The following is a 25,740-nucleotide window of genomic DNA, read 5'->3' on the forward strand; positions in this document are numbered from 1 at the left end:
CACTGTTGGAATATTGCATGCAATTCTGGTCTCCTTCAGGTCGGAAAGATGTTGTGAAACTTGAAAGGGTTCAGAAAAGATTTACAAGGATGTTGCCAGGATTGGAGGATTTGAGCTATAGGGAGAGGCTGAACAGGCTGGGGCTGTCTTCCCTGGAGCCTCGGAGGCTGAAGGGTGACCTTATAGAGGTTTCCAAAATTATGAGGGCATGGATAGGGTAAATAGGCAAAGTCTTTTCCCTGGGATCGGGGAGTCCAAAACTAGAAGGCATAGGCTTAGGTTGAGAGGGAAAAGATATAAAAGAGACCTACAGGGCAGCTTTTTCACACAAAGGGTGGTACGTGTATGGAATGAGCTGCCGGAGAATGTGGTGGAGGCTGGTACAATTGCAACATTTAAGAGGCATTTGGATGGGTATATGAATAGGAAGGGTTTGGAGGGATATGGGCCGGGTGCTGGCAGATGGGACTAGATTGGGTTGGGATATCTGGTCGGCATGGACGGGTTGGACCGAAGGGTCTGTTTCCATGCGGTACACCTCTATGACTCTATGTTGAATTACATGTCCATGTCTAGAAAGAATTACAGGAGAGTGTAAGATAGCACATGAACATTTGAAAGTTTGAATGTCAAAATGGAAGAATGGGCAGAACAATAACCAGCAATTAGAATGTTTCAAGTGAAAGATGAAGTATTTATATTACTGCATTTGCCATTTGAATCTCTGAAAGTGAAATTCAGATGGACAATACAAGGTAGTTAGGAGTGTTAGTAAAGTGATTTATCTGATAAATACACGTGACCATAGGAAAAAAAAACACGAGTTAGGTCATATGCTGGAAACATATCATCGTAGTGAAGAGGATAAGGAGGAACAAGCATACCACCTAATAAGTGTAGTGGGAGGTGACAGAGACAATAAGAGTGATGTAGAAGGATACAATTCAACTATCTAACTCAGAAATATTGGGACACGGAGACATTAGGATGAGGACAATTCTCCTAACACTGTGTCTATTTGCTTACTGCACATAAATATGTTTGCCTCATAAGCTGTTGGCACATAGTGCAGGTACAAGTGTAATATAATACTCTGCTGTACTGCAAGCTGCATGCCCCCTTGACTGAGGGCTGCTGACCAGAAAGGCAAGCTACTTGGTTGTTTATTGCCACGGCATAGATGTTGCAAGTATAAAAGTAGGTACTAGTGAGTGAGCACTCAGAGTAATTGAGTCGGCCTGAGATGCAACCTGGTGCAACGCATGAGCTGAGTGCCTGTCCCTGTGTACAATGTATTCCTGTGCTCAAAATGCTCCTGTGTAGCCTCTCAATCAATGCCAGTTGCTGGTGTGCCCTGCAATGCAAGTCTGTGCTTCCAGACCACTCTACAGTTTATCAGACAGGTGCCATTATGGTCATGAGGCATTGGCAAATGCCAGGTACTAATATTCTTACATGCAGATCATGCTCTAAGATCCAATTTGAACCAAAGCAACATGGAGGTCTTTCAGAGCAAGGGGTGAGCTGATGCCAAGTACCCACTTTGATTTCCATGTCAAATTATCTTGATACCTAGCTTTTTTGATCAGTATGGTAAGAAAGGCAGCTGAGTATTAAAACATGGAACATTGCAGTGCAGTACAGGCTTTTCAGACCTCAATGTTGCGCTGACCTGTGGAACCAATCTAAAGCCTATCTATCCTACACTATTCCATTTTCATCCAGATGTTTATCCAATGACCATTTAAATGCCCTTAAAGTTGGCGAGTCTACTACTGTTACAGGCAGGGCGTTCCATGCCCCTACTACTCTCTGAGCAAAGAAACTATGTCTGACATCTGTCGTATATCTATCACCCCTCAACTTAAAGCTATGTCCCCTCGTGCTAGTCATCACCATCCAAGGAAAAAGGCTCTCACTGTCCACCCTATTTTACCCTCTGATTATATGTCTCAATTAAGTCACCTCTTAACCTTCTCTCTAACAAAAACAGCCCCATGTCCCTCAGCCTTTCCTCATAAGATCTTCCCTCTATACCAGGTAACATCCTAGTAAATCATCTCTGAACCCTTTACAAAGCTTCCACGTACTTCCTATAATGTGGTGACCAGAACTGTACGCAATACTCCAAGTGTGGCAGCACCAGAGTTTTGTACAGCTGCAACATGCCCTAATGGCTCCGAAACTCAATTCCTCTTCCAATAAAAGCTAACACACCCTATGACTTGTTAACAACCCTATCAACCTGGGTGGCACATTTCAGGGGTCTATGGACATAGACACCAAGATCTCTCTGCTTATCTACATTGCCAAGAATCTTACCATTAGCCGAACACTCTTTATTTCTGTTGCTTCTTCCAAAGTGAATTACCTCACGCTTTTCCATATTAAACTCCATTTGCCACCTCTCAGCCCAGCTCTGCAGCTTACCTATGTCCCTCAGCAACCTGCAACATCCTTCAGCACTCTCCACAACTCCACCAACTAGAGTGTCAACTGTAAATTTACTAACCCATCCTTCTACGCTCTCATCCAGGTCATTTATAAAAATGACAAACAGCAGCGGACCCAAAACAGATCCTTGCAGTACCCCATTAGTAACTAAACTCCAGGATAAACATTTCCCATCAACCACTAGCCTCCGTCTTTCAGCTGACCAATTTCTGATCCAAACCGCTAAATAATCCTCAATCCCATTCCTCCGTATTTTGTGCAATAACCTATCATGGGGAACGCTATCAATTGTCTTACTGAAATCCATAAATGCCACACCAACCGCTTTATCCTCATCCACCTGTTAGGTCACCTTCTGAAAGAACTCAGTAAGATTTGTGAGGCACGATCTACCCTTCACAAAACCGATCAACTTATTCCTTTCTAATTTATTACAAATCTTATCTCTTATAACCTTTCCCAATACTTTACCCACAGCCAGAGTAAGGCTCACTGGTCTCTAATTACCAGGGTTGTCTCTACTCCCCTTCTTGAACAAGGGGACAACATTTGCTATCCTCTAGTCTTTTGGCACTATTCCAATAGACAATGATGACATAAAAATCAAAGCCAAAGGCTATGCAATCTCCTCCGTAGCTTCCCAGAGAATCCGAGGATAAATCCCATCTGGCCCAGGGAATTTATCTATTTTCACACTTTCCAGAATTGCTAATACCTCCTCCTTGTGAACCTGAATCCCATCTGGTCTAGTAGCCTGTGTCTCAGTATTCTCAATTGACAATATTGTCTTTTTCCAATGTGAATACTGCCGAAAAATATTCATTTAGCACTTCTCCTACCGCCTATTATTGAGGTGAGTTGCCTATTAACAAGGCATTTAATAGGCAGTAATTCCCATTTGGCAACTCACCATTTCCACATGAGAAACTCACTTCACCTTTCGCCAACACCATAAAAAATAAAGTGAGATGCTCTTGATATCAAGATTGGCTCATTGTATTGCTCACATAATTTTGCCACAAATCTCCTCATAGTCCACATTGCTCAGAGCCCTATAACATTTTGTCTATTAGCTTTAGATTTCAGAGGCCTGTTTTTACATACCTATATATTTGGCAAAAGATTTATGATAGAAACTAACCACAAATAACTGGCTATGATTTAATGAAAATCATTGACCACGAAGCATTTTCTGAAAAAGTTCCAAGGATTTGATTGTGAGTTTAGTTAAAGGATATGCCAAGAGCATATGCCACATAAATGCAAAGAGATCACTGCCTATCCTTGGTTCAAAATTGCATCCAACCTTTTTCATGTTCATGGAAATAACTACATTGTCATCGTTGATTACTAAGTACCCCATCAATCATTAATTGCACAATTTGTTCAACATACTGTCACACACACACTAAAATCTCAATTTTAGCTTATTATAGTGGCATATTGTTCAGATTGAATCTGTTCATTTTATTCCAAACATAATGGAAAATGGGCCATAATTTACTGGTAAGTCATTCCAAGACATACATAATAAATGGGATATTGACCGCATTACTTTTTTTCAGTGTTACCCCAAGTCTAATGTGTAACTATTCACACAGTCAATTACTTAATCCTCAAATGTAGACAGATCAAGCACGATCTACACATTCCAATGTTATATTTGAGAGCAATACCTCTGAGTGTGCACTCATTCTATCACTGTCATGACTCATATTTGGCAGTGTGTACCAATTTACCAACTCATGCCCAAAATATGCTTTTTGAAACTTGAGAGCAGCTCATAAAATTGCAACAGAAAATGACCATTGTGCATCATTAAAATTTTTTACAAAGTTGTCAAAACTACTAATGGGACAAGTTCACATTCAGGAACCCACAGAAGGCACATTTCAACCAGACAAAGGGACAAGAATATGCTCAGAACTGAGATCCTATGTGATCACCACACATAACAGCACAGTGGTGAGACAGAACTGAGGACACATCAATTGTGTTCTAGTTTCCCAACTAGTTTCCAGTCCTGTTGCATCATCTACAAGCTTCCAAGTATAAATAGGAGCGATGGATAATCACCACCATGACATCAGGATATATCAGCAAATTACATCCAGAATGGAGGCTCCTTGTGTCATTATTCATTGGAGTAGCACAGTAGAAATAAAATAGTATTCCTAGAGTCATCACAAAAGTTAAATTTTTTTACAAAAATATGCAGAGTTCCCAAATTACCTGTCTTCGAAGCTCCAGGTTTAAGAAACCATGAGTAGGTTTCTGTACTTTACTAAACATTACTATTTATTACAAGTAAGTCTACTCTAACTATGGGTAAATAATTAGGAACTGTCAGTATTTAACCCCACTAAATAAAATCCCCTTATAAACACCCCTTGCATGCACATACATTCTTCTACGTGTTGCCAACCAGAGCAGCATTTGGATACAACTCCTTGACTCCAACTGATTTGCAAAAAGAACACGCAGCTTGAACGCGCAGCTGTACAAATGCTGCATACAATGAATGTCAGGTTACTGGCTTTCAACAACATGTAAACAGGCAGGAGGCTGAAAGAACACGGTGGCACAGTGGTTAGCACTGCTGCCTCACAGCGCAAGAGACCCGGGTTCAATTCCCGCCTCAGGCGACTGACTGTGTGGAGTTTGCACGTTCTCCCCGTGTCTGCGTGGGTTTCCTCTGGGTGCTCCGGTTTCCTCCCACCATCCAAAGATGTGCAGGATCAGGCTTGTTGGGCCGAAGGGCCTGTTTCCACATTGTAATCTAATCTAAATCTAAACACAACAAGCCAGGCAGCATCAGGAGGTGGAGAAATCGACATTTTAGGTATGACGTTTCTTCAGGACTTGAGATGCTTGGTGAACCATTCCCTAAAGTTTATGTTCGGTTTTCCCGATGTCGAGAAGACCACAGAGGCAGGTGGAAGAGAGGCAGGTGAACATTTGTTTCAACTGGAAGGAATGTTTGGGGCCTTGGGTGGAGGTGAGGGAGGTGGTGTCAAAGAGCTGGAGCGCTGAGGATGTCACGGCATTGAAATATGTAGGAATCCTACACCAATCCTTGGCTTTTAAGACAGTTTTTTTCTCATTTCAGAATTCAATTAAAAATACACAAAAATTATTGTACACTTGTAAATAGCTAAACTTTCTTTTGGAAAGGAGACAGATGTTGTTTGTATACCCTGCCTTTAAAATAATTCACCTTTAAGGACTCCATATATACAATGTTGTAGCTCTGCCTGGTTATTAGTCTGCTTTGAGTTTGCAAACTGCACACATAGAAATCAGGCAGTTGCTGTAAATGCCTGCTTCATAAATTATAACATGTTTTACTGTTCCCAATAAATTAACCCAGTGCGTTAATCAATCCCAAGCAATTAATTATTAAATTGTTCTTATTAACATGACAACCGATTCCTTCCTGCTTTTGCTGCTCCTGTCGTCATTGTTTATATCTTGAGGAGCAGCAAGAGTGGGGAGAGAGAACATGTGATTGGAGAAGTATGAAAAAGACAGAGTGTCTCATTGGAAGAGCAGATCTTCATAGATTCTATCTCTTCCATAACCTTTAATGGTGTCTGAAATTTGATTAATTGATGGGCCCCTAACACCCCTGCCCATGCAATTTGAATCTGATTTTCCAATATGTTTTCGAAGTATGGGAGCGAAAATGTTAGATGGTGACAAAACCACCTGATAATCCATCAGTCAGCTCCATTAAGAGATGACAGGCAGCGTGACAGCCTTATCATAGCCCTTGACACTGCATTTGGGTCACTAGCAGCTGCTGGCCAATCAGAGGTAGGAAGCATTTTGGTCATAAGTTCTGCTGATTGAGGACTACACCTTGGAGGATCCAGCAGTGAGAAAAAGAATCATTTGTATCTTCTTGGAATGGGGTAGGGAGACAGGAGTCAGGTCTCAGAGACAAGGACTGGGGTTTGGCTACCACCCCTTCAACCAGAAGATAGTTCATCCTGGTTTTCCCATTTGGGTAATATTTCACCATTGCTGGAGAGGCCAGTGTTTGGAAAAGTGGCAGATCAAGGAACTTAAGGGGCCTTGAATCGACCAGTTAAGAACTTTAATGACTTGTGAATAAAAAGAGTCCCAATGAACCTGCTTATTCAGCACTTAAATGATGTGAAGAGAGAAGGGAGCGAGTTTCAGTCAGGACCAGCTCATCTCATTATGTCCCCTTTTCACTGCCGCTTCTCACCTTCAGAGAGGGAAAACTTGAAGTTATAGTCTCAAAAGCAAAATCTTTCAACCTAAGTCTTGCGTATTTTGTGTGTCTTACTTGAAATACTGTAATTATTCTTTCAGATTTCTTGATGACAACTTTATATCAAAAATATCACCATCATTTTTTATTGGACTGAAGTCTTTGTTGATTTTGTAAGTTCATTTCTTTCACTTACAATTTTGTAAATATTCAGCGGGTTCTCTTTATGATGTCAATTTACTGCCGTTCATATTTTAGTGGTCTTAAAGGTATTCAAATGTTTACAACTAATTTACTGATGCCATTGTTCTAAATAAGGCTGATTTATTTTCACATTTCTCTGATGTATAGGATATGATGCAGAATGCATTATAGAAAATGTATTGCTCACACAAAAATTCATTGAGCTCACTGCCACCGATGAGTCATCTTGCTTATTCTTTTGGAATATTTTATCTTGCCTTGAAATAATCTACATAATACTGTACCTACCAAATAAATATTCAAACATGCCATCAAACAATTGATCCAGTTTTCTCTCTTCTGCTTACTTTTGCAAACATGAGCAGGGAGAACAGTATCATCTGAGATTCAGCAATACCATTTTCCTCCAATCAAACCTACCTTAGAAATTCACATTTGAGGCCAATAGTCAGTGATTTGAAATTTGTGCATTCAACAACTAATTTGTTTTGTCCCTGTTGCGTCTTATCCATTCATTCCTGTTACAACCCACAAAATGCCCAAAAAGGATTTTTAAAACATCAAAATTAACCTGCAGGTGTAGTCCTCACATGTCAAACTTCAAAACCAGAAAAACTGACAGTGGAGAAACTTACAACTTAACAATTTGCCCTGGTCATAAAACTAATGTGGGTAGCATAACATTTAAGCTGAAGATATAAGTCCTTCACATTATTGGAAGAAAGCACAATGTAACTGCATAAAATTACCTTGAAATCACAACATGAATCTGAAGTTAAAAATCACACAACACCAGGTTATAGTCCAACAGGTTTAATTGGAAGCACACTAGCTTTCGGAGCGACGCTCCTTCATCAGGTGATTGTGGAGGGCTCGATCGTAACACAGAATTTATAGCAAAAATTTGCAGTGTGATGTAACTGAAATTATACATTGAAGAATTGATAATGTATAATTTCAGTTACATCACACTGCAAATTTTTGCTATAAATTCTGTGTTACGATCGAGCCCTCCACAATCACCTGATGAAGGAGCGTCGCTCCGAAAGTTAGTGTGCTTCCAATTAAACCTGTTGGACTATAACCTGGTGTTGTGTGATTTTTAACTGTGATTTTTAACTTTGTACACCCCAGTCCAACACCGGCATCTCCGAATCATGAATCTGAAGTAGTATTTATCCTCCATGTCAGCAGTAGCCTTAATTCCATTTATTTGTCTTGTTCTTACATCCCTTTATCCTTTTGTCCTTTGACCATCAACTAACCTGGTCTATAATACTATCCCTGTTCTCATGGCCTTTGCTTCATTTGTGAATATCACTTCTCCAGTCTCAGAACTGTTGTGGTGTGCATATACTTTTAAAGGTGGAAATCTTAAAACTGCTATCCAAAACAAGACAGGATGTGATATATTCACATAAATCTGTAGACAGTACAGAGCAGCAGTGCTACAGGTCAGATATGTCCACATACCTTCCCGAATATAGTCTTACTTTCAAACAAAGAATCAATTTTATTATTTTGCCAATCCTTGATATATAGTTGATGAATTTGTGATAAACCTTTTCTAAATTGTTTACATTTAATCATGTATCCATGCTCTTTCAAGTACTTTTCTTACTTGTATCAACTCCTTTGGGAGGTTTGCTAGAGCTCTTCGGGAGGGTTTAAACTAGATTGGCAGGGGTGTGGGAACCGGAGCTACGGATCAAATGATGGAGTATGTAATGAACAGTCAGACACAGCGTGCAGAGAGTCTGTGAGGAGGGAAAGGCACTTGATAGGGAAAAGCTGCTGTCAGTGGGATGCATTGAAGTGTGTCTATTTTAATGCAAGAAGTATCAGCATTAAGGATGATGAACTTAGAGCATGGATCAGTACTTGGAACTATGATATTGTGGCCATTATGGTTGACTTGGATATCACAGGGGCAGGAATGGTTGTTGGATGTTCCAGAGTTTAGCTGTTTCAAATGGAATGGTGGAATCAGGGATAATATCACACCTGTAGAAAGGGAGGTTGTTGAGGAAGATTTGTCTACTGAGTCATTATGGGTGGAAATCAGAAACAGTCACTTTATTTGGATTTTTTTGCAGACCCCTCAATAGTAATAGAGACATGAGGAGCAGATTGGGAAGCAGATTTTAGAAAGGTACAGAAGTAACAGGGCTGTTGTCATGGGTGACTTTATCTTCCCAATATTGATTGAAACCACTTTAGTTCAAATAGTTTGGATGGAGCAGTTTTTGTCAGCTGTGTCCAAAAACGGTTCCTGACTCAATATGTAGATAGGCCAACTAGAGGGGAGGCCATATTGGATTTGATGCTTGGCAAAGAACCAGGCCAGGTGTCGGATCACAACACCCTGACCTTTACTATAAGCATGGAGTGGGATAGGAGCAGACAGTATGGGAAAGTATTTAATTAAGGGAGGGGGCATTACAATGCTATTGGGCAGGAACTGGGGCACCTAAATTGGGAGCAGATGTTCTCACGAAAATGCACAACAGAAATGTGGAGGTTGTTTAGGAAGCACTTGCTAATAGTGCTGGGCAGGTTTGTCCCACTGAAGCAAGGAAGGGATGGTAGGTTGAAAGAACCTTGGGTGACAAAGGATGTGGAACATCTTATCAAGAGGAAGAAGGAAGCTTACTTACAGTTGAGGAGGCAAGGATCTGACAGGGCTCTAGAGGGTTACAAGATAGCCTAGAAGGAACTGAAGAATGGACTTAAGAGATCTAGAAGGGATCATGAAAAAGTAATGATGAGTAGGATTAAGGAAAACCCCAAGGCGTGTGAGGAACAAGAGGATGGCCAGAGTGAGGGTGGGGCCGATCAGGAATAGTTAAGGGAACTCATGCCTGGAATTGGAGGATGTAGGGAAGGTCCAAATGAATACTTTACTTCAGTATTCCCTACTGAGAGGGACCTTGGTGTTGCTGAGGACAACATGAAACAGACTGATATGCTGAAACAGGTTGATGTTAAGTAAGAGGATATGCTGAAAATTTTGGAAATCATAGATAGATAAGTCCTCTGGGCCAGATAGGATATACCCTAGGATTCTATAGGAAGGGAGAGAAGAGGTTGCCATGCCTTTGGTGATGATCTTTGTGCCCACTGGAGTAGTGCCAGATGATTGGAGGGTGGAAAATGTTATTCCCTAGTTCAAGAATGGTAATAGAGATAAACCTGGGAATAACAGACTAGCCAGTTTCATGTCTGTGGTTGGGTAACGTATTAGAGAGAATTCTGACCGACAGGATTTTTGATTACTTGGAAAACATAGCTTAATTAGAGATAGTCAACATGGCTTTGTGAAGGCAGGTCAAGCTTCACAAACCTTATTGAATTCTTTGAGGATGTGACAAACCACATTGATGAAGATAGACCAGTGGATGTGGTGCTCATGAATTTTAGCAAGGCGTTTGATAAGTTCCCCTTGGTAGGCTCATTCAGAAAGTAAGGATGTATAGGATACAGGGAAATCTGGCAATCTGGAGACAGAATTGGCTGACCCTTAGAAGACAAAGGTTAATGGCAGATGGAAAGTATTCAGCCAGGTAGCTTGGTGACCAGTGGTTTTCAGCAGGGATCGGTTCTGGGACTTCCGCTCTTTGTGATTTTTATAAATAAGTTGAATGAGGAAGTGGAAGGGTGGGTTAGTAAGTTTGCCAATAACACGAACATTGGTGGAGTGGTAGATAGTGTGGAGGACTGTTGTAGTTTGCAACGGGACATTGATAGGATGCAGAATTGGGCTGAAACGTGGCAGATGGAGTTCAACCTGGAAAACTGTGAAGTGATTCACTTTGGAAGGTTGAATTTGAATGCAGAATACAGGATTAAAGGCAGGATTCTTGGCAGTGTGGAGGAACAAAGGGATCTTGGGTCCATGTCCATAGATCCCTCAAAGGTGTCACCCAAGTTGATCGGGTTGACATATGGCTTTCACTTAGAATATTGTGTTCCGTTCTGGTCACCTCATTATAGGGAGGATGTGGAAGCTTTAGAGAGGGTTCAGAGGAGATTTACCAGGATGCTGCTTGTACTGGAGGGTATGTCTTATGAAGAATGGTTGAAGGAACTAGGGTTTTTCTCATTGGAGTGAAAAAGGATGAAAGGTGACTTGATAGAGGTGTACAAGATGATGAGAGGCGTAGATAGAGTGGATGGAAGTGGCTATCACAAGGGGGCATAATTTTAAGGTGATTAGAGCAAGGTATAGGGGCGATGTCAGAGGTAAGTTCTTTACACAGAGAGTGGTGGGTGCATGGAATGCACTGCCAGCAGTGATTGTACAGTCAGATATATTAGGGACATTTAAGCAACTCTTGGATAGGCACAAGGAAGATAGTACAATGAAGGTTATGTAGGTTAGTCTGATCTTAGAGAAGGATAAAAGGTGAGCACAACATCAAGGGCCAAAGAGCCTGTATTGTGCTGTACTGTTCTATGTTCTATGTTTCTCAGTCACTAGAAAGATTTGGAGCAGAAATTATGGCTTGGTGTGTCCCACTCATGAGTAGAAAATGAATGTGATTTGAGCCAATTTCACAGACAAATATTCCTTACCCAAAGGGAGCTTCAGAGACATCTGATCCAAAATTGTGTTAGGACATTTTTCAAGCATTACAAGCAGCTAATGAAAACAGGGTAGGTTCCTTGCATATGGAGGTAGAAAATTGAAGGTTGCAGAATTAATATTAACAATTTAATAATATCAATATTAATTATTTCAAGCCAATAAACAATTACCTTCTTCATTTGTAATTGTGTTCTTTTGCTACATCATATTTCTGCAAATACTGTAGTAAATCTGTTTTGCTTTAGATCGATGGTTAACAATATACTGGAAAATCTGCCAAAGAAAACAATATGTGCTGAAATCCCAAATGTGCATTGGCTGTGAGTGAATACAATTTCTACTTATTTAGAAAGTTAGTATTTTTCTTTCTGATGTAACTTGTGTTTTCAGATCTTTCACATATTTACTTTATTTTCTCAACAGTTATTGCAATCCAATTAATCCTATTTTAGCTATGCTCAAATTTGTTTTGTTTCCAACTTTTTTAGAGACTTTGACAGTAATCGTATCAAGTCCTTAAATTACTCAACTTTCCTGGGATGTGATAAACTGATTGTACTGTAAGTATTTTATGCAGATAAATCTGTTGTAAGATAAAAAACAGTGGGAAAAATCCACAATAAGTAAGTTCATTCATTCACATTGTTGCTGCTTTAACAGAGAAATGCAAATATTTGAAAGTTCACTATCATAGCCTTTGACTGGACAATTAAATTATCTTTACTACATTGGTAATAGATGGGATTTTTAACCAATGCTTCTGGCATTGTGTTCTGCAGTTCTGTCCATTCATAATTCAGTTTTATATTGACTTAATCACGTAAACTCTACCTTTATAACAAAAGGGTGTTGATTTGATGGAAAACTATCTGCTGTTTTGAGGATTATGTTTCAAAAGTACAAATTTGTGCCTTTGAATATAACCCATTGAATTTTACATATATCATGTAGCAGCAGCCCATCCAGAAACTCCTTTGCAGAAACCTGAAGGACACAGCGAGAATTTCTCAAGATAGCTCAAATTCTGGTCTCGAGGGAGAGTTCAGGACCCAATACCAATGCGAAATTCCAGCTGAACAGGGGTCAGCTCAAACGGATGTCCATTCCACGCCCTCAACACCACAAGAGCCCACAGTTGTGATCACTACTGTTTTAAGTCTCTTGGTAATTGCACACTGGATTTAAACTAGCACTTTAATAAAAACAAAATTCTATGGATGCTGGAAATCTGAAATAAAAACAGAAAGTGCTGGAGAAACCTAGCAGCCCTGGCAGCATCTGTGGAGAATAAAACAGAATTAACATTTCCAGTCTAATATGACTCTTCTACTCCAGTGTTCTGTGAACCATGTTTCTTTCTCCACAGATACTGTCAGACCTGCTGAGGTATTCCAGGTTCCCTTTTTCTATTACAAGCCAACAGCTGCCAGGCAAGTTTCTATGGAGTCACCCTTCCTGCCCCTCCGACATTCAGCATGACCCCAAGTCTGCTCATCCACAATCTGCGCCCTTTCCTCAGTAGCCAGCTAAAGTTACTGGTAAATTCCTGCGGATTCTTGAGCAGTAGTTCTTTCGTGATAGGTATTACTGCTGACGGGGGAAAGAGCTCCTCTGGCATGAGGTGATTATGATGCAAACTCAGATCAGATCCTGGTAAAAGACAGACAAGTCTAGCAATGCATTATGAAGATAGGATTAATCTACAAACGTGAGCTGCATGACAAAATTGATACTGTTCACCTGTCTGAGGAAATATATCGCCAGGCACACTGTACTACCAATGCAGGGTAGGAGGCCTGAAAGTTGCCACTTGGGTTTGAAGGCACACTAATGCCTGACTGCCCTCCCTAAACAGGAGAATTTGAACTTCAGCAGTGACCCACTCTTACTTTTTGACACAGAACTGAAGGAAACAATTGAGTTTAAAGATAAACATATCAATTTGAATTAGTTAAAATATAGCTGTGACCTTTTTTTTGTTGACAGATACATTCAGCAGAATGAAATTATTACAGTTTCTGAAAAGACATTTGCTCCATTACACAGCTTGATAGAACTGTAAGTTTGCATATTTCCTGATATCACCTATGCAATTTTGCTTTTTGAACAGTTTCTAAACATTTGATATATTATTAAATGTACCTAGCCTTTATATTTAGTGATAATGCCAGAATGCTTCTTACTTACCAAAGATATAAAAATACTTTTTTCCCAACAGTAAAGTGATTTACCTTGTATTGAGGCAGTGCTGCCCAAACATTTTCATGTTATGACCTGTCAGTGAGCACTGGTGGAGTGGTGGGTGGAGGAGGAGAAGACCACCGGTGAGCCTGTGAAAGTAGGGAAATCAGTTTGGCCATTTCCACATCAAAGTTTGCAATGCCATGTGGTCCTGATCCCCACTTTGGAAAGCCCTGTGATAAGACAAAGGAAGGACAAAATAATCAGGAATAGCTGAATTGGCAGTTATAAGGCAAAACTACATGCATTACATGAAAAATGTTATTTTCTCTCATTTCCATCTCTGACCTAAGTGTCACCTGATTTATGGTTTGTAAATAGGCCAATTTAGCACAATCATGAGAAAATAGGTCAAGGTGTAGTTAATGCAGTTACTGCTATTGCTACAAAGTCTACCATTTCATCTCAAAATGTTCACCTTAAAAAAGTTCAGATACTTGATTGATTTTGAAGTACAATCTATTTCATAAACATTTTGAATGCTTGCAAGACTGTTTCCTTTGTTAATTAACAGCATTTAGTGGATACAGCATCACACATTAAAAAAAATTGGGTACCATTGTGAAAAATAAAGGATTTAATGTCACTTTGTTTTCCGTGCTGAACTTGGATCACTTTTCAAACATCCTAGCATTTTAAAGTTCTGAACCTATGCATAGGAAGTAATTGTGGAGTCATCTTTCCTGCTCCTCCGACATCCAGCACGACACTGTACCACAATATATGTACCACAAGTATAAGAAGATTTTTTTTTAAAAAAAGGTGCATGATTAGGACATCTTGCCCTTGGACATGGATCATCATGCAATGAGGGTCATCCTCATTGTGCTGGAGGCACTATTTCTGGCAGGGGAATTTCTGTTTTTGTAGGTCAGAAAAGTGCTTCAGCACTTGTTGCAGCATAAGGCTGCTGAGGGACAGATAAGGAAATCTCAGGGACCCCATGAGTAAGTAGGACTGTACCATCACAGATGTTTGAATAAACTGTCAATACAGAATCTATGGGATTCTTTTCAATGATATTCTGATTTGCAGGGCTACTGGAAAAGACAACCTCCCCCTACAGGCAATTAATAGGGAAATTAAGTTTCTTGTTTTCTTTCTCTCTCTCTCTCTCTCTCTATGTCTGTCTGGAGTGCTTTTCTAAACACAATAAAACACACAAGAAAAAATTCATTCACCCTCACTTTTTCTTTATTCAGCACTTGTACTATTTCTTATCATCTTTTCTTCTCAAATTTTCAATCTATTCCCCTATCATTACATTCTTGATAATACATCTGCAGTTACATTATTCTTTCATTATGAACAATTTCCATATTATGAGTTTGAATTGACATGCTCCATCAAAATATTCTCACCTTTCAAGACTTAATTTCAAGACCAAATTACCGTCACTTTCTTGAACTCATTTTTGGCAAGATGTATTACTAAGTCAATTAACCAACTACTTAAGTAAGTCATAGAGTTATAGAGATATACAGGACGGAAACAGACCCTTTGGTCCAACTTGTCCATGCTGACCAGATATCCCAACCCAATCTAGTCCCACTTGTCAGCACCCAGACCATATCCCTCCAAACTGTTCCTGTTTGTATACCCAGCCAGATGCCTTTTAAATGTTGCAATTGCACTAGCCTCCACCACTTCCTCTGGCAGCCCATTCTACATATTCTTCCCAGGTGATGTTGCATAGATCAAGAGATTGCTTAAATAAACTACAAAATTAGGCACACTAGTTACAACATAGAGTCATAGAGATGTACAGCACAGAAACAGACCCTTCGTTCCAACTCATCTATGTGGACAAGATATCCCATCCCAATCTAGTCCCACCTGCCAGCACCTGGCCAATATCCCTCCAAACCCTTCCTATTCATATACCCATCCAGATGCCTTTTAAATGTTGTAATTGTACTAGCTTCTACCACTTCCTCTGGCAACTCATTCCATACACGTACTACCTTCTGCGTGAAAAGGTTGCCCCTTAAGTCTCTTTTATATCTCTCCCCACTCACTCTAAACCTATGCCCTTTAGTTCTGGACTCCCACCCAGGGAAAAGACTTTGTCTATTTATCCTATCCATGCCCCTCAGCCTTCGACGCTGCAGGGAAAACAGCCCTAGCCTATTCAACCTCTCCCTAAAGCTCAAATCCTCCAACCCTGGCAACGTCCTTGTAAATCTTTTCTGACCCTTTCAAGTTTCATAACATCTTTCCGATAGGAAGGAGACCAGAATTGCACGCAATATTCCAACAGTGGCCTAACCAATGTCCTGTCCAGTCGCAACATGACCTCCCAACTCCTGTAGGAGAAAGTGAGGTCTGCAGATGCTGGAGATCAAAGTTGAAACTTTATTGCTGGAACAGCACAGCAGGCCAGGCAGCACCCAGGGAACAGGAGATTCGACGTTGCGGGCACAGGCCCTTCATCCTGAAGACGGGCCTGCGGCCGAAACTTCGAATCTCCTGATATTCCTGAAGAAGGGCCTGTGCCCGAAACGTCGAATCTCCTGTTCCCTGGATGCTGCCTGACCTGCTGTGCTGTTCCAGCAATAAAGTTTCAACTTTGACCTCCAGCATCTGCAGACCTCACTTTCTCCTCGAAGATTTCAACCTACTGCGAATCCTCTTACAAGGATGCCTTCCTTGAAGAAGCTCTCTGCCTCTCTCTACAAAGATTTCAGTGAGTCCCTCTCTCACTGCACACCCCAGGTCATCTCCTCTGCCAACGCCCCTCCTCCAAGTCCCTCCTCCCTACCTTTTATCTTCTCCTGCTGAACACTCTCTGCTCATTCCTGAAGAAGGGCCTGTGCCCGAAACGTCGAATCTCCTGTTCCCTGGATGCTGCCTGACCTGCTGTGCTGTTCCAGCAATAAAGTTTCAACTCCCAACTCCTGTACTCAATACTCTGACCAATAAAGGAAAGCATATCAAATGCCATCTTCACTATCCTATCTACTTGCGACATCACTTTCAAGGAGCTATGAACCTGCACTTCAAGTTCTCTTTAATCAAATCTTTGGAATGTAGCTGGGGTGTTTTGAAACTCAAATTAGATGATTCAGTTGATCAAAACCTATTTAGAGCAACAAAAGCTAATACATCTTTAGCTCATATTATTAATGGAACTTGTCTACACCCTTCAATAAATTTGTTTTAGGAAGGAATGAGGTAGTGCCAACTCTATCAACATAATCTTCTGGCTGAGAAGATGGGTACAAATCTGTTTTGATTACTGTATTTACTTTTCATAGTTTATGCAGAATCTAGTCAAATCATCCAGCTGAGAAACTAAAGAGACCGGTGAACTCCAGCTGTTTTGATTAGGTTCAATAGATTTCCTAGCATGCATTCAACGTGTTGATATATGGCTTTAAGAGGTGTACTTTATTCTGGTTGAAGAATGAAGAGAAGTTGAGACAGAAGTGATGAGTAGTCTGCTCCAGAGCCAATAAATTAAACATTTTGTGAGGCCTTGAGTTGTTTTTTTAAGTTGAAACAATAGAAGCAATTGAGTGGGGTCAAGGTCCCACAGAACCAGGATTATATTGGGTTTTAGCCTTCAGTAACAGTTGCTGGGATCTTGAAGCTGGATGTAAAAGTTGTTATTTCTCTCTGTTACAGCTAAAAGCTAGGGTTCTCTTCCTGCTAGAATTGCACTTGAGACATTCTATTTTACTGAATTTGCCTTTGCCAAGGTTGTGTCTATGGGATGTTACCATACTGGAACAGTTAATTGGTAGTAGCTAATATATATATTATTTTGATAGACTTATAGTTAAGCCAATTCTTTTCTTTTATTTTTATCTTGTCTATATTTAAATTATAGTTTTTGTTTTGTTTCAAGCCCAGTAGTTTGACCAATCAAATTGCATCTGGAACACAATGCCTTATACTTATCTTTAAAATAAGAAAAGTTTAGGGTATAGACTATGTTCTTAATATATTTTGAGGGGGTTTGGTCTGGTCCATAACAGTGGCCTTTTAAAGATGGCACAAGCACAAGAGATGTTGGTCTTTTGGTGGACAACTGCTGAGTGGTGAATTATTCTGGGAGGTTACATGCTAAACTGGAGCAGAAACCAGACATGAGAGATGTCATTCGGGGTATGGTAGGCAATTAATGAGGCAACTTTGATGAGATGGAGATGAAAGCTTGCTAGACGTCTAGGCAAGAAATCATCCAGAAAATTCGACACAATGTAGACTTATCCAAAAATAACAAGATTCAGATCCTGGTGTCGCTTAAATTTTCACTAATCCCAAATGCTGTGCAAATATTTTAAATTAGTCCTGCCAATATAGCTTTTGCAGGATATTCCACTTTATCTTCTTTGTCAATTCTATGGCCATTGCCTTTGGTAATTCTTGTGAATCAATTAGAGATATGTCCTCTATCAGCAGGATATTTTAGCTGCTTCCAATGCCAACTTATTTTACAGAATGAGAAAGCTGGTATCTGTCCAGTTAATCCTTATCAATTTTTCTTATTCCATGCCCAATCTCACGATGTCTACATTCAAAGATTCCAAATCAGCCCATAAAGTTTCTTCCTTTGCAGAGAGTTTGAATGTTATTTCTTCCACTCAAGGGAAGAGAGCAAGAGAGCGTGAAAGAGTATGAGATTTGGCTTGCTTACAGGTTTTTGAAGGTCTAAGAATCCAACTGCTCTCTCTCCTCTCAGTTCTGAGATAAATTGTTATGGAAAATCCAAAAGCTGCTTCCGGCCAGTTTCTTTCTTTCCCAAAGGCACCTGGCACTAGCATCACTCAAAAAAGTATCCAATCCAGCTTCTCCTAAAAGTTGCAAGCCCTTGGGTAATCATTAAAAGATCATTCAGTTCTACTCTTCCTTCAAGTTCAAAAAATAAAACAGGTTCTTTCCCGTCAACACAGCAGTTCCAATTTCTGGTTTACATTTCAATTAACGCTCCTCCTCCGACCGTCGCGTTGTTGTGGTTTGGCGACAACAACGCGACGGTCACTCAGTTCTACTCTTCCTTCAAGTTCAAAAAATAAAACAGGTTCTTTCCCGTCAACACAGCAGTTCTGGTTTACATTTCAATTAACATTCATTTTGTATTTTTCTCAGGGAAATATCATCAAACAAGATTCAGGAACTACCCAAACATCTTTTCAAAAATGCAAAATTATTGATAAAATTGTAAGTAAAACTAATTAATGTTATTATAATTTATGTATTAGTATTTGCTATAATTTACATTTTTCATTTTGATAACAAAAATTACCATTAATCTCTTTCAGGAATATATCTAACAATCCCCTCAAGTTTATTCACCCTGATCAGTTTGATGCCCTTAGCCAACTTCAATCTCTGTAAGTTAATTGCACAATCTAGATGAATATGAACTGATGTTTTGCAGAACAAAATAAAATCTTGTACACTATATGATACAGCTCGGTTATATAATTTTATATAGTTTGGCTTGACTTCACTACATGAACAAAATTGTGTATAAGATTAAACAAGAAAAAAACTGCTTGGAATTATTTTGCTTCAATTTGAAGGCAAAAAAATACCATATTTGTGTCTGAGATTTGACTATTTCTGAAAAATTTGTATTTGTAATGCATTTTTTTAATTTAAGAAAAGATTCAAATATCATGATTAAAAAAAAATCAGTTCTTTGGGTTTTTTGCTGTTTTAAAATTTGGGATCTAGCTACTACATAACTTGAAGTTGTTTTCCCATTTTGCTTTAACAGCGGTATTGAAGGAATAGAAATTGCAAACATAGAAAGCCGAATGTTTAAGCCCATGACAAAACTAGAACATATGTAAGTAAACGGCTAAAGATTCACCACATTGTATCTTTTCCTAGGTAAATACAACAGCTTTTAATTTATCATTTAATATGTATTAGAAAGAAGTAATACTTTTAATATCAGTTGAGATAATTGTTTGAAAATTCATCCCACAGTATATAAATCCATTTATGAAAATGAAACAAGAAGTAGATGCAATGATGGGCTTTCAGAAATGGAAATCTACGGGCAGCACGTGTGAAAAAAAGAGGCACATTGTACTGTCAACAATTTGCTGCCACATAAACTAATCTGGCTGATTATTTCAGAGCATTCATTTTTATCACTCTCCGTTGCTGGAAGATCTTCCTTCAAATTTTGATTAATCCCTTTGGATCAACAACTACTTGAAAAAGCATCCATAATTTTACCAGGTTTTGATGTTTTAGGCAGTAGGATAGCAAACAACATGTAATTTTATTTATATGTGTTATTTTATATGATAGCAGATTGGTGTCTGGAGGCCAGGAGTGTCACTTAAGTGGTATTAAGGACTGATTCCTTTCCTTTGCAAGCTCTGGGTAGAGTCCTGCCACCTCATTGAAAGATGGCTCAGGGAACAATGGCAGCTTCCCAGTAGTCTTAAGGATAAGGTTGTTCTTTTGGGCATTTCATGGTCTCAGAGTGGCCCCATAGTGGCAATAGCTGTCCCCTCATCACCAATGTTGTCCGTGCTTCAAGCACTCAACACCACATAACTCACCCCTAATCCCAAATGTCCCCAACCCTACTTAACTCTTTTCAAAGGCAACTCAACCATTGATGCACCTTCTCAACAATGGTGGCCTCAGCACTGGCCACCACTAGCAGTGAGGCCAATGAACTACCACTTTCTAAATGGCTGACATCTTTAGGGGATGGGCCAGCATCCTTAACAGGGACAAGAGCCTTGATTGCAGTTGCTTAATTGGCTTCAGCCAGAGATGTGCTTCCTGTTTTCTCCAGGCGAAAGTGAGGACTGCGGATGCTGGTGATTAGAGTCAAGAGTGTGGAAAAGCACAGCAAGTCAGGCAGCATCTGAGGAGCAGGAGAATCAACATTTTGGGCAAAAGCCCTTCATCAGGAATGAGGCTGTGAGCTGAGGGGGTGGAGAGATAAATGGGACAAAGATGGGGCTGGGGGAAGGTAGCTGAGAGTGCAATAGATAGAAAGAGGAGAAGGTAGTAGTGATAGGTTGGAGAGGAGAGTGGAGTGGATAGGTGGGAAGGAAGATGGACAGGTAGGACTGATCATGAGGGCGGTGCCAAATTGGAAGGTTGGAACTGGGATAAGGTGTGGGGAGGGGAAATGAGGAAACTGGTGAAATCCACATTAATGCTGTGTGGTTGAAGGATCCTGAGGTAGAAGATGAAGTGTTCCTCCAGGCATCAGGTGGTTTGGGATGGCGATGGAGAAGGCTCAGGACCTGAATGTCCTTGGCAAAGTGGGAGGGGAAGATGAAGTGTTCAGCCATGGGGCAGTGGGATTGGTTGGTATGAGTGTCCTGGAGATGTTCTCTGAGCACTCTACAAGTTGGCGTCCTGTCTCCCCAATGTAGAGGAGACTGCATCAGGAGCAACAGATACAGTGTGGAAGTGCAGGTAAAACTCTGATGGATATAGAAGGCTCCTTTGGGGCCTTGGACAGAGGTAAGGGGGGGGGGGAGATGTGGGCACAAGTTTTGTAATTCCTGCAGTGGCAGGAAAATGCTGGGAGGGGAGGGTGGGCTGGTGGGGGGCATGGACCTGACAAGGGAGTTGCAGAGGAAATGGTCTTCATGGAAATGGATAGAGGTGGGGAGGAAAATATATCTGTGGTGGTAGGGTCCATTTATAGGTGGCAGAAATGGCAGAGGATGATACAACGTATACAGAGGCTTGATGGGGTGGAAGGTGAGAACTAGGGGTGGGGGGGGTTCTGTCCTTGTTGCAGTTGAAGGGATGGGGTTTGAGGACGAAAGTGCAGAAAGTGGATGAGATGCGCTGGAGCGCATCATCAACCACATGGGAGGGGTAATTGTGGTCTTTAAAGAAGGAGGCCATCTGGTGTGTTCTGTGGTAGAACTGGTCCTCCTGGGGGCAGATGTGGCAGAGGCAGAGGGATTGGGAATAAGGGATAGCATTTTTACAGGAAGCAGGGTGGGAGGCGATGGGTTTGTAGAAGATGTCAGTGTTGTGTCAATCACCGTTGATGGAGATGGAGAGGTCCAGAAAGGGGAAGAAGGAGCCTTCCACATCCATCAGTTTCACCTGTACTTCCACACATGTCATTTACTGTATCCGTTGTTCCCAATGCAGTCTCCTCTACACTGGGGAGACAAGACACCTACTTGCAGAGCGCTTCAGAGAACATTTCCACAACTACCCCTCCCACTCCGCCAAGGACATGCAGGGCCTGGGCCTCTTCCATCGCCACTCCCTAACCACCCAATCCCTGGAGGAAGAACGCCTCATCTTCCGCCTTGGGACCCTCCAACCACATGGCATCAATATGGATTTCACCAGTTTCCTCATTTCCCTCTCCCCACCTTATCCCAGTTCCAACCTTCCAACTCAGCACCACCCTCATGACCAGTCCTACCTGTCCATCTTCCTTCCCATCTATCCACTCCACCCTCCTCTCCGACTATCTACCTATCGCACTCCAGCTACCTTCCCCCCCAGCCCACCTACCTCCCGTTTATCTCTCCACCCCCTTGTCTTGCAGCCTCATTCCTGATGAAGGCTTTTCCTCGAAATGTCGATTCTCCTGCTCCTCGGATGCTGCCTGACCTGTCATGCTTTTCCAGCACCACACTCTCGACTTCTATTTTCTCTGTCAGCCAAAGGATAGCCTCCCACTTTTGGCCCTAACAGAAAGACTTCAACAATTCTGTTTAAATTCAATGATATATGAAGCTCTGTCTGTTAAGAAAGCCTGTAATTCAAGGTGGCTGTGAAAAGTTAATAAATAAAAGAATAACCTAAAGTATGTGGACAGAAATCCTCCAGAACCAGCAAGTTCTAATGGTTATTGCAAAATGAAATTGTCCCCGGTCAATCCCACACTAGCACTGACATGAATACTAACATTGTCCTGAATTTTTATGCCACAAAGCATCCATAAGGATATTACAAGAATCAGTCATGTTGATCCTTTGGCCTTCAGAGACAAGACAGACTTTTTCACGAAAAGTAATGGAAGTTTGCAAGGTATACTTGTGGATGTTGTGACGCAGCTTGCTTGACAAAAATTACAGAGGTATTCTTTTAGCCTGGTTTGCTGTAATAGTGACTGTTGTTATTTTTCTAGTATCATTGAAGTACTGAATTGGACAGCCATCTTAAATAAATATAGCCTACTTTGATTTTTAAATTGGGCGCATCTCCCAGTCAGTCTTGTAAACCTCCACTACACAATAAGAGTTCCTTTTCTCAGATAAGACAACCAGCTCTGCATGCAGTATTCCAAGTGTGGTCTCACCAAGGCCTTGTTTAATTGCAGCAAGACATCCCTGCTCCTGTGCTCGAATCCTCTCGCTATGAAGGCGTTTATATTATTTTCTTTCGTTACCATCTGCTGCATCTTCATGCTTACCTTCAGCAACAGGTGTACAAGAACACCCAGGTTTCATTGTGCATTCCCCTCTCTCTATTTACAGCCATTTAGATAATAATCTACCAACTTGTTTTGTTACTGAAGCAGATAACCTCACATTCATCCACCTTATTCTGCATCTGTCATTCATTTGCCCACTCATTCAGTTTGTCTAAGTCATACTAACGCATCTCTGTACCCTTCTCACAGCTTACGCTCCTCCACAGCTTTGTGTACTCTGCAAATTTGGGGATATTACATTTAGTTCCTTCTCCAATTAACTTATATTATGAATAGTTGGGGTCCTAGCATTGATCCCTGTGATGCTCCATTTGTCATTGTCTGTCATTTGGAAAAAGACCTGTTTATTCCTATTGTGTTTCCTGTCTGTCAACCAGTTTTCTATTCATATCAAATCACTACCCCAAATCCCATGCATTATGATTTTATACATTAACCCCTTATGTGAGACATTGTTGATCACCTTCTGACAATCTAATTAAACCACATCCACTGGCTCCCTCTCATCAACTCTATTAGTTAAATCTTTGAAGAATTCCAATCAATTTGACAAGCATGATTTCCCTTTTGTAAATCTATGCTGTTTGTCCAATCCTGTCACTGTTTTTCAAGTATTCTGTTATTAAATCTTTTATATTGGACTCTAGTATTTTCACCACTACTGACATCAGGCTGACTGGTTTATAATTCCTGATTTTTCTCTCTAACTCTCCTTTTAATTAGAAGGGTTACATTAGCTACCCTCCAAAGATCTAGCTGACTAAAATCAATTAACGTAATTATTTTGCCTGACATACATTTGATAAAATTGATTTTCCACTTCCTTCTTACAAGATACATTTTGTAAATCTGTATAAAGGACTGCTGTTCACCCTTTCAGGAGTGGTAATGCTGTATGGTTGCATAATGGGTTAGTGAACTACATGGAATACAACCTTCATTTGTCTGTGTCTGTGATGAAGCCTGAGCAATTCGTTGCTGGGGGCTCATTTCATTCAGAACAGCGCCCATGTTTGTGTACATGTTGCACACTGTTCATTGTAACTCAGTACATGGTGTCACTCAAGGGTGGTTTCACATAATCTCCACCAGGTATAAACAATCAGGTACTTGGGATCTCTTATGTAACAGTTTGTACAGTCTATGATTTTGGTCCCAAATTTTTCTTGGATAAAGTGAGGTTATTAAAGAGTGATCCTAAGTCTGTGTTAATGACCTCCAGTTGTGCAGGTGTGAAGTTGCCCACTTCAGCAAGGAAAAACAGAATTACAGTATTATTTAATTAGTTGTAGATTGGTAAATGTTGACTATCAAAGGAACCTGGGTGTTAATGTTCATCGATCACTGAAAGCAAGCATGCAGATCCAGTAAGCAGTTGGGAAGGCAATTATTATTCTGACCTCCTTGCAAAAGGGTTCGAGTACCACAACAAAGAAGTTTTACTGCAGCTGTTCAGACTATTGGTGAGACCACACCTGAAGTATTGATTGCAGCTTCGGTAACCCAACATAAGAAAAAGATATACTTGCCATATTTGAACTGCAATGAAGATTCATAAAGCTGGTTCCTAGAATGGCAGTTTTGTCATCTGAGGTAAAATTTGGTCAACTTAAGCTATTTTCACTGCTGTTTAGTAAATAAGAGGGGTTTCACTGAAGCATAAAAGATTCTGATAGGGTGGGGCATACTGGATATAAGGATGATGTTTCCCTTGATGCTCGTTATTGTTATTTACAACTCACCTCATTAATATTCAGCCTCCTATCTTACCAAGCTTACCAAACAACCTGTACATGGGATGTACCGATAAGGAAACCAGAGCAAGCACCTTGTAAATTCAGCTTGCTACCTGTTCTGAATGGTCTCTGTACTGGAAACTGGACACCAACATTGAAGGCACACTCCATGCACATCGATCATGTGCACTCCACATCCACATACATTGACATCCAATAAATGCCAGCCTTTAAGAACCCTACCTGATACATCTCCGATTCACTTTTAGGCTGCAATGACAACTATCATTGTAATGCTGCTGCAGGGACACTTTGCAATCAGGAACATGCACCCAGCTCATGGACTGAACCTGGCTGCATCTCTGGGTATGTTGCTTGCTGACATAGCACTCACTCACTCTCAGTCTATCTGGATGCTCACTGCAGCCATGCTCTGGATTGCCTTGACTTTGGCACTTTACCCCCTCAGCCAAAAATATTAGGCACATATTACTGCTGTCTTGACTTACTATTTAGTGCAGATAAAAAGACAGGAAGCCAGTCATAGTTGTCAGCAGACCCTAGTCAAGTCAAGAGAGGGGTAGCCTTCACTGAGGGGGTCCCAGCTTATAATGTTACTGGCAACTTCCAAAATCAGGCCTTGTTTGGGGCAGTCACAGTTAGGAACCTTTCCTCTTAAGGGGTGAAGACCAAAATGACAGGCAGCATACCTCACATCCTGAATTTTTCTGCTGAACTATGGGCTGTTTTCCTTCCAGAATGAGACAAAATCTAGTGTTAAGGGAAATTAAAATGTCTGGCTGTTTGTTTTGGTGCAGGTGAGGAAGTGTCCTGAGCAAGTGAGTAAGCAGCACAGGGGTATACAGGATCAGTG

The 25,740-nt window shown here is 40.7% G+C and overlaps 1 protein-coding gene across 3 annotated transcripts in view; it reads left to right on the forward strand.

Annotated features, from left to right (window-relative positions):
* The window catches only part of LOC122550791 (relaxin receptor 2-like), a 158,833-nt gene that overhangs the window by 90,250 nt on the left and 42,843 nt on the right, over positions 1-25,740 (forward strand). For all 3 annotated transcript variants that reach the window (XM_043692054.1, XM_043692055.1, XM_043692056.1), the window contains exons 8-14: positions 6,796-6,867; positions 11,732-11,806; positions 11,975-12,046; positions 13,473-13,544; positions 18,822-18,893; positions 18,995-19,066; positions 19,456-19,527. In XM_043692054.1, coding sequence (XP_043547989.1) covers positions 6,796-6,867; positions 11,732-11,806; positions 11,975-12,046; positions 13,473-13,544; positions 18,822-18,893; positions 18,995-19,066; positions 19,456-19,527 — 507 coding nt within the window. The remainder of the gene's footprint in view (positions 1-6,795; positions 6,868-11,731; positions 11,807-11,974; positions 12,047-13,472; positions 13,545-18,821; positions 18,894-18,994; positions 19,067-19,455; positions 19,528-25,740) is intronic.

This window comes from Chiloscyllium plagiosum, chromosome 6 (genome assembly GCF_004010195.1).
Source record: "Chiloscyllium plagiosum isolate BGI_BamShark_2017 chromosome 6, ASM401019v2, whole genome shotgun sequence".
In the NCBI taxonomy this organism is placed as follows: domain Eukaryota; kingdom Metazoa; phylum Chordata; class Chondrichthyes; order Orectolobiformes; family Hemiscylliidae; genus Chiloscyllium; species Chiloscyllium plagiosum.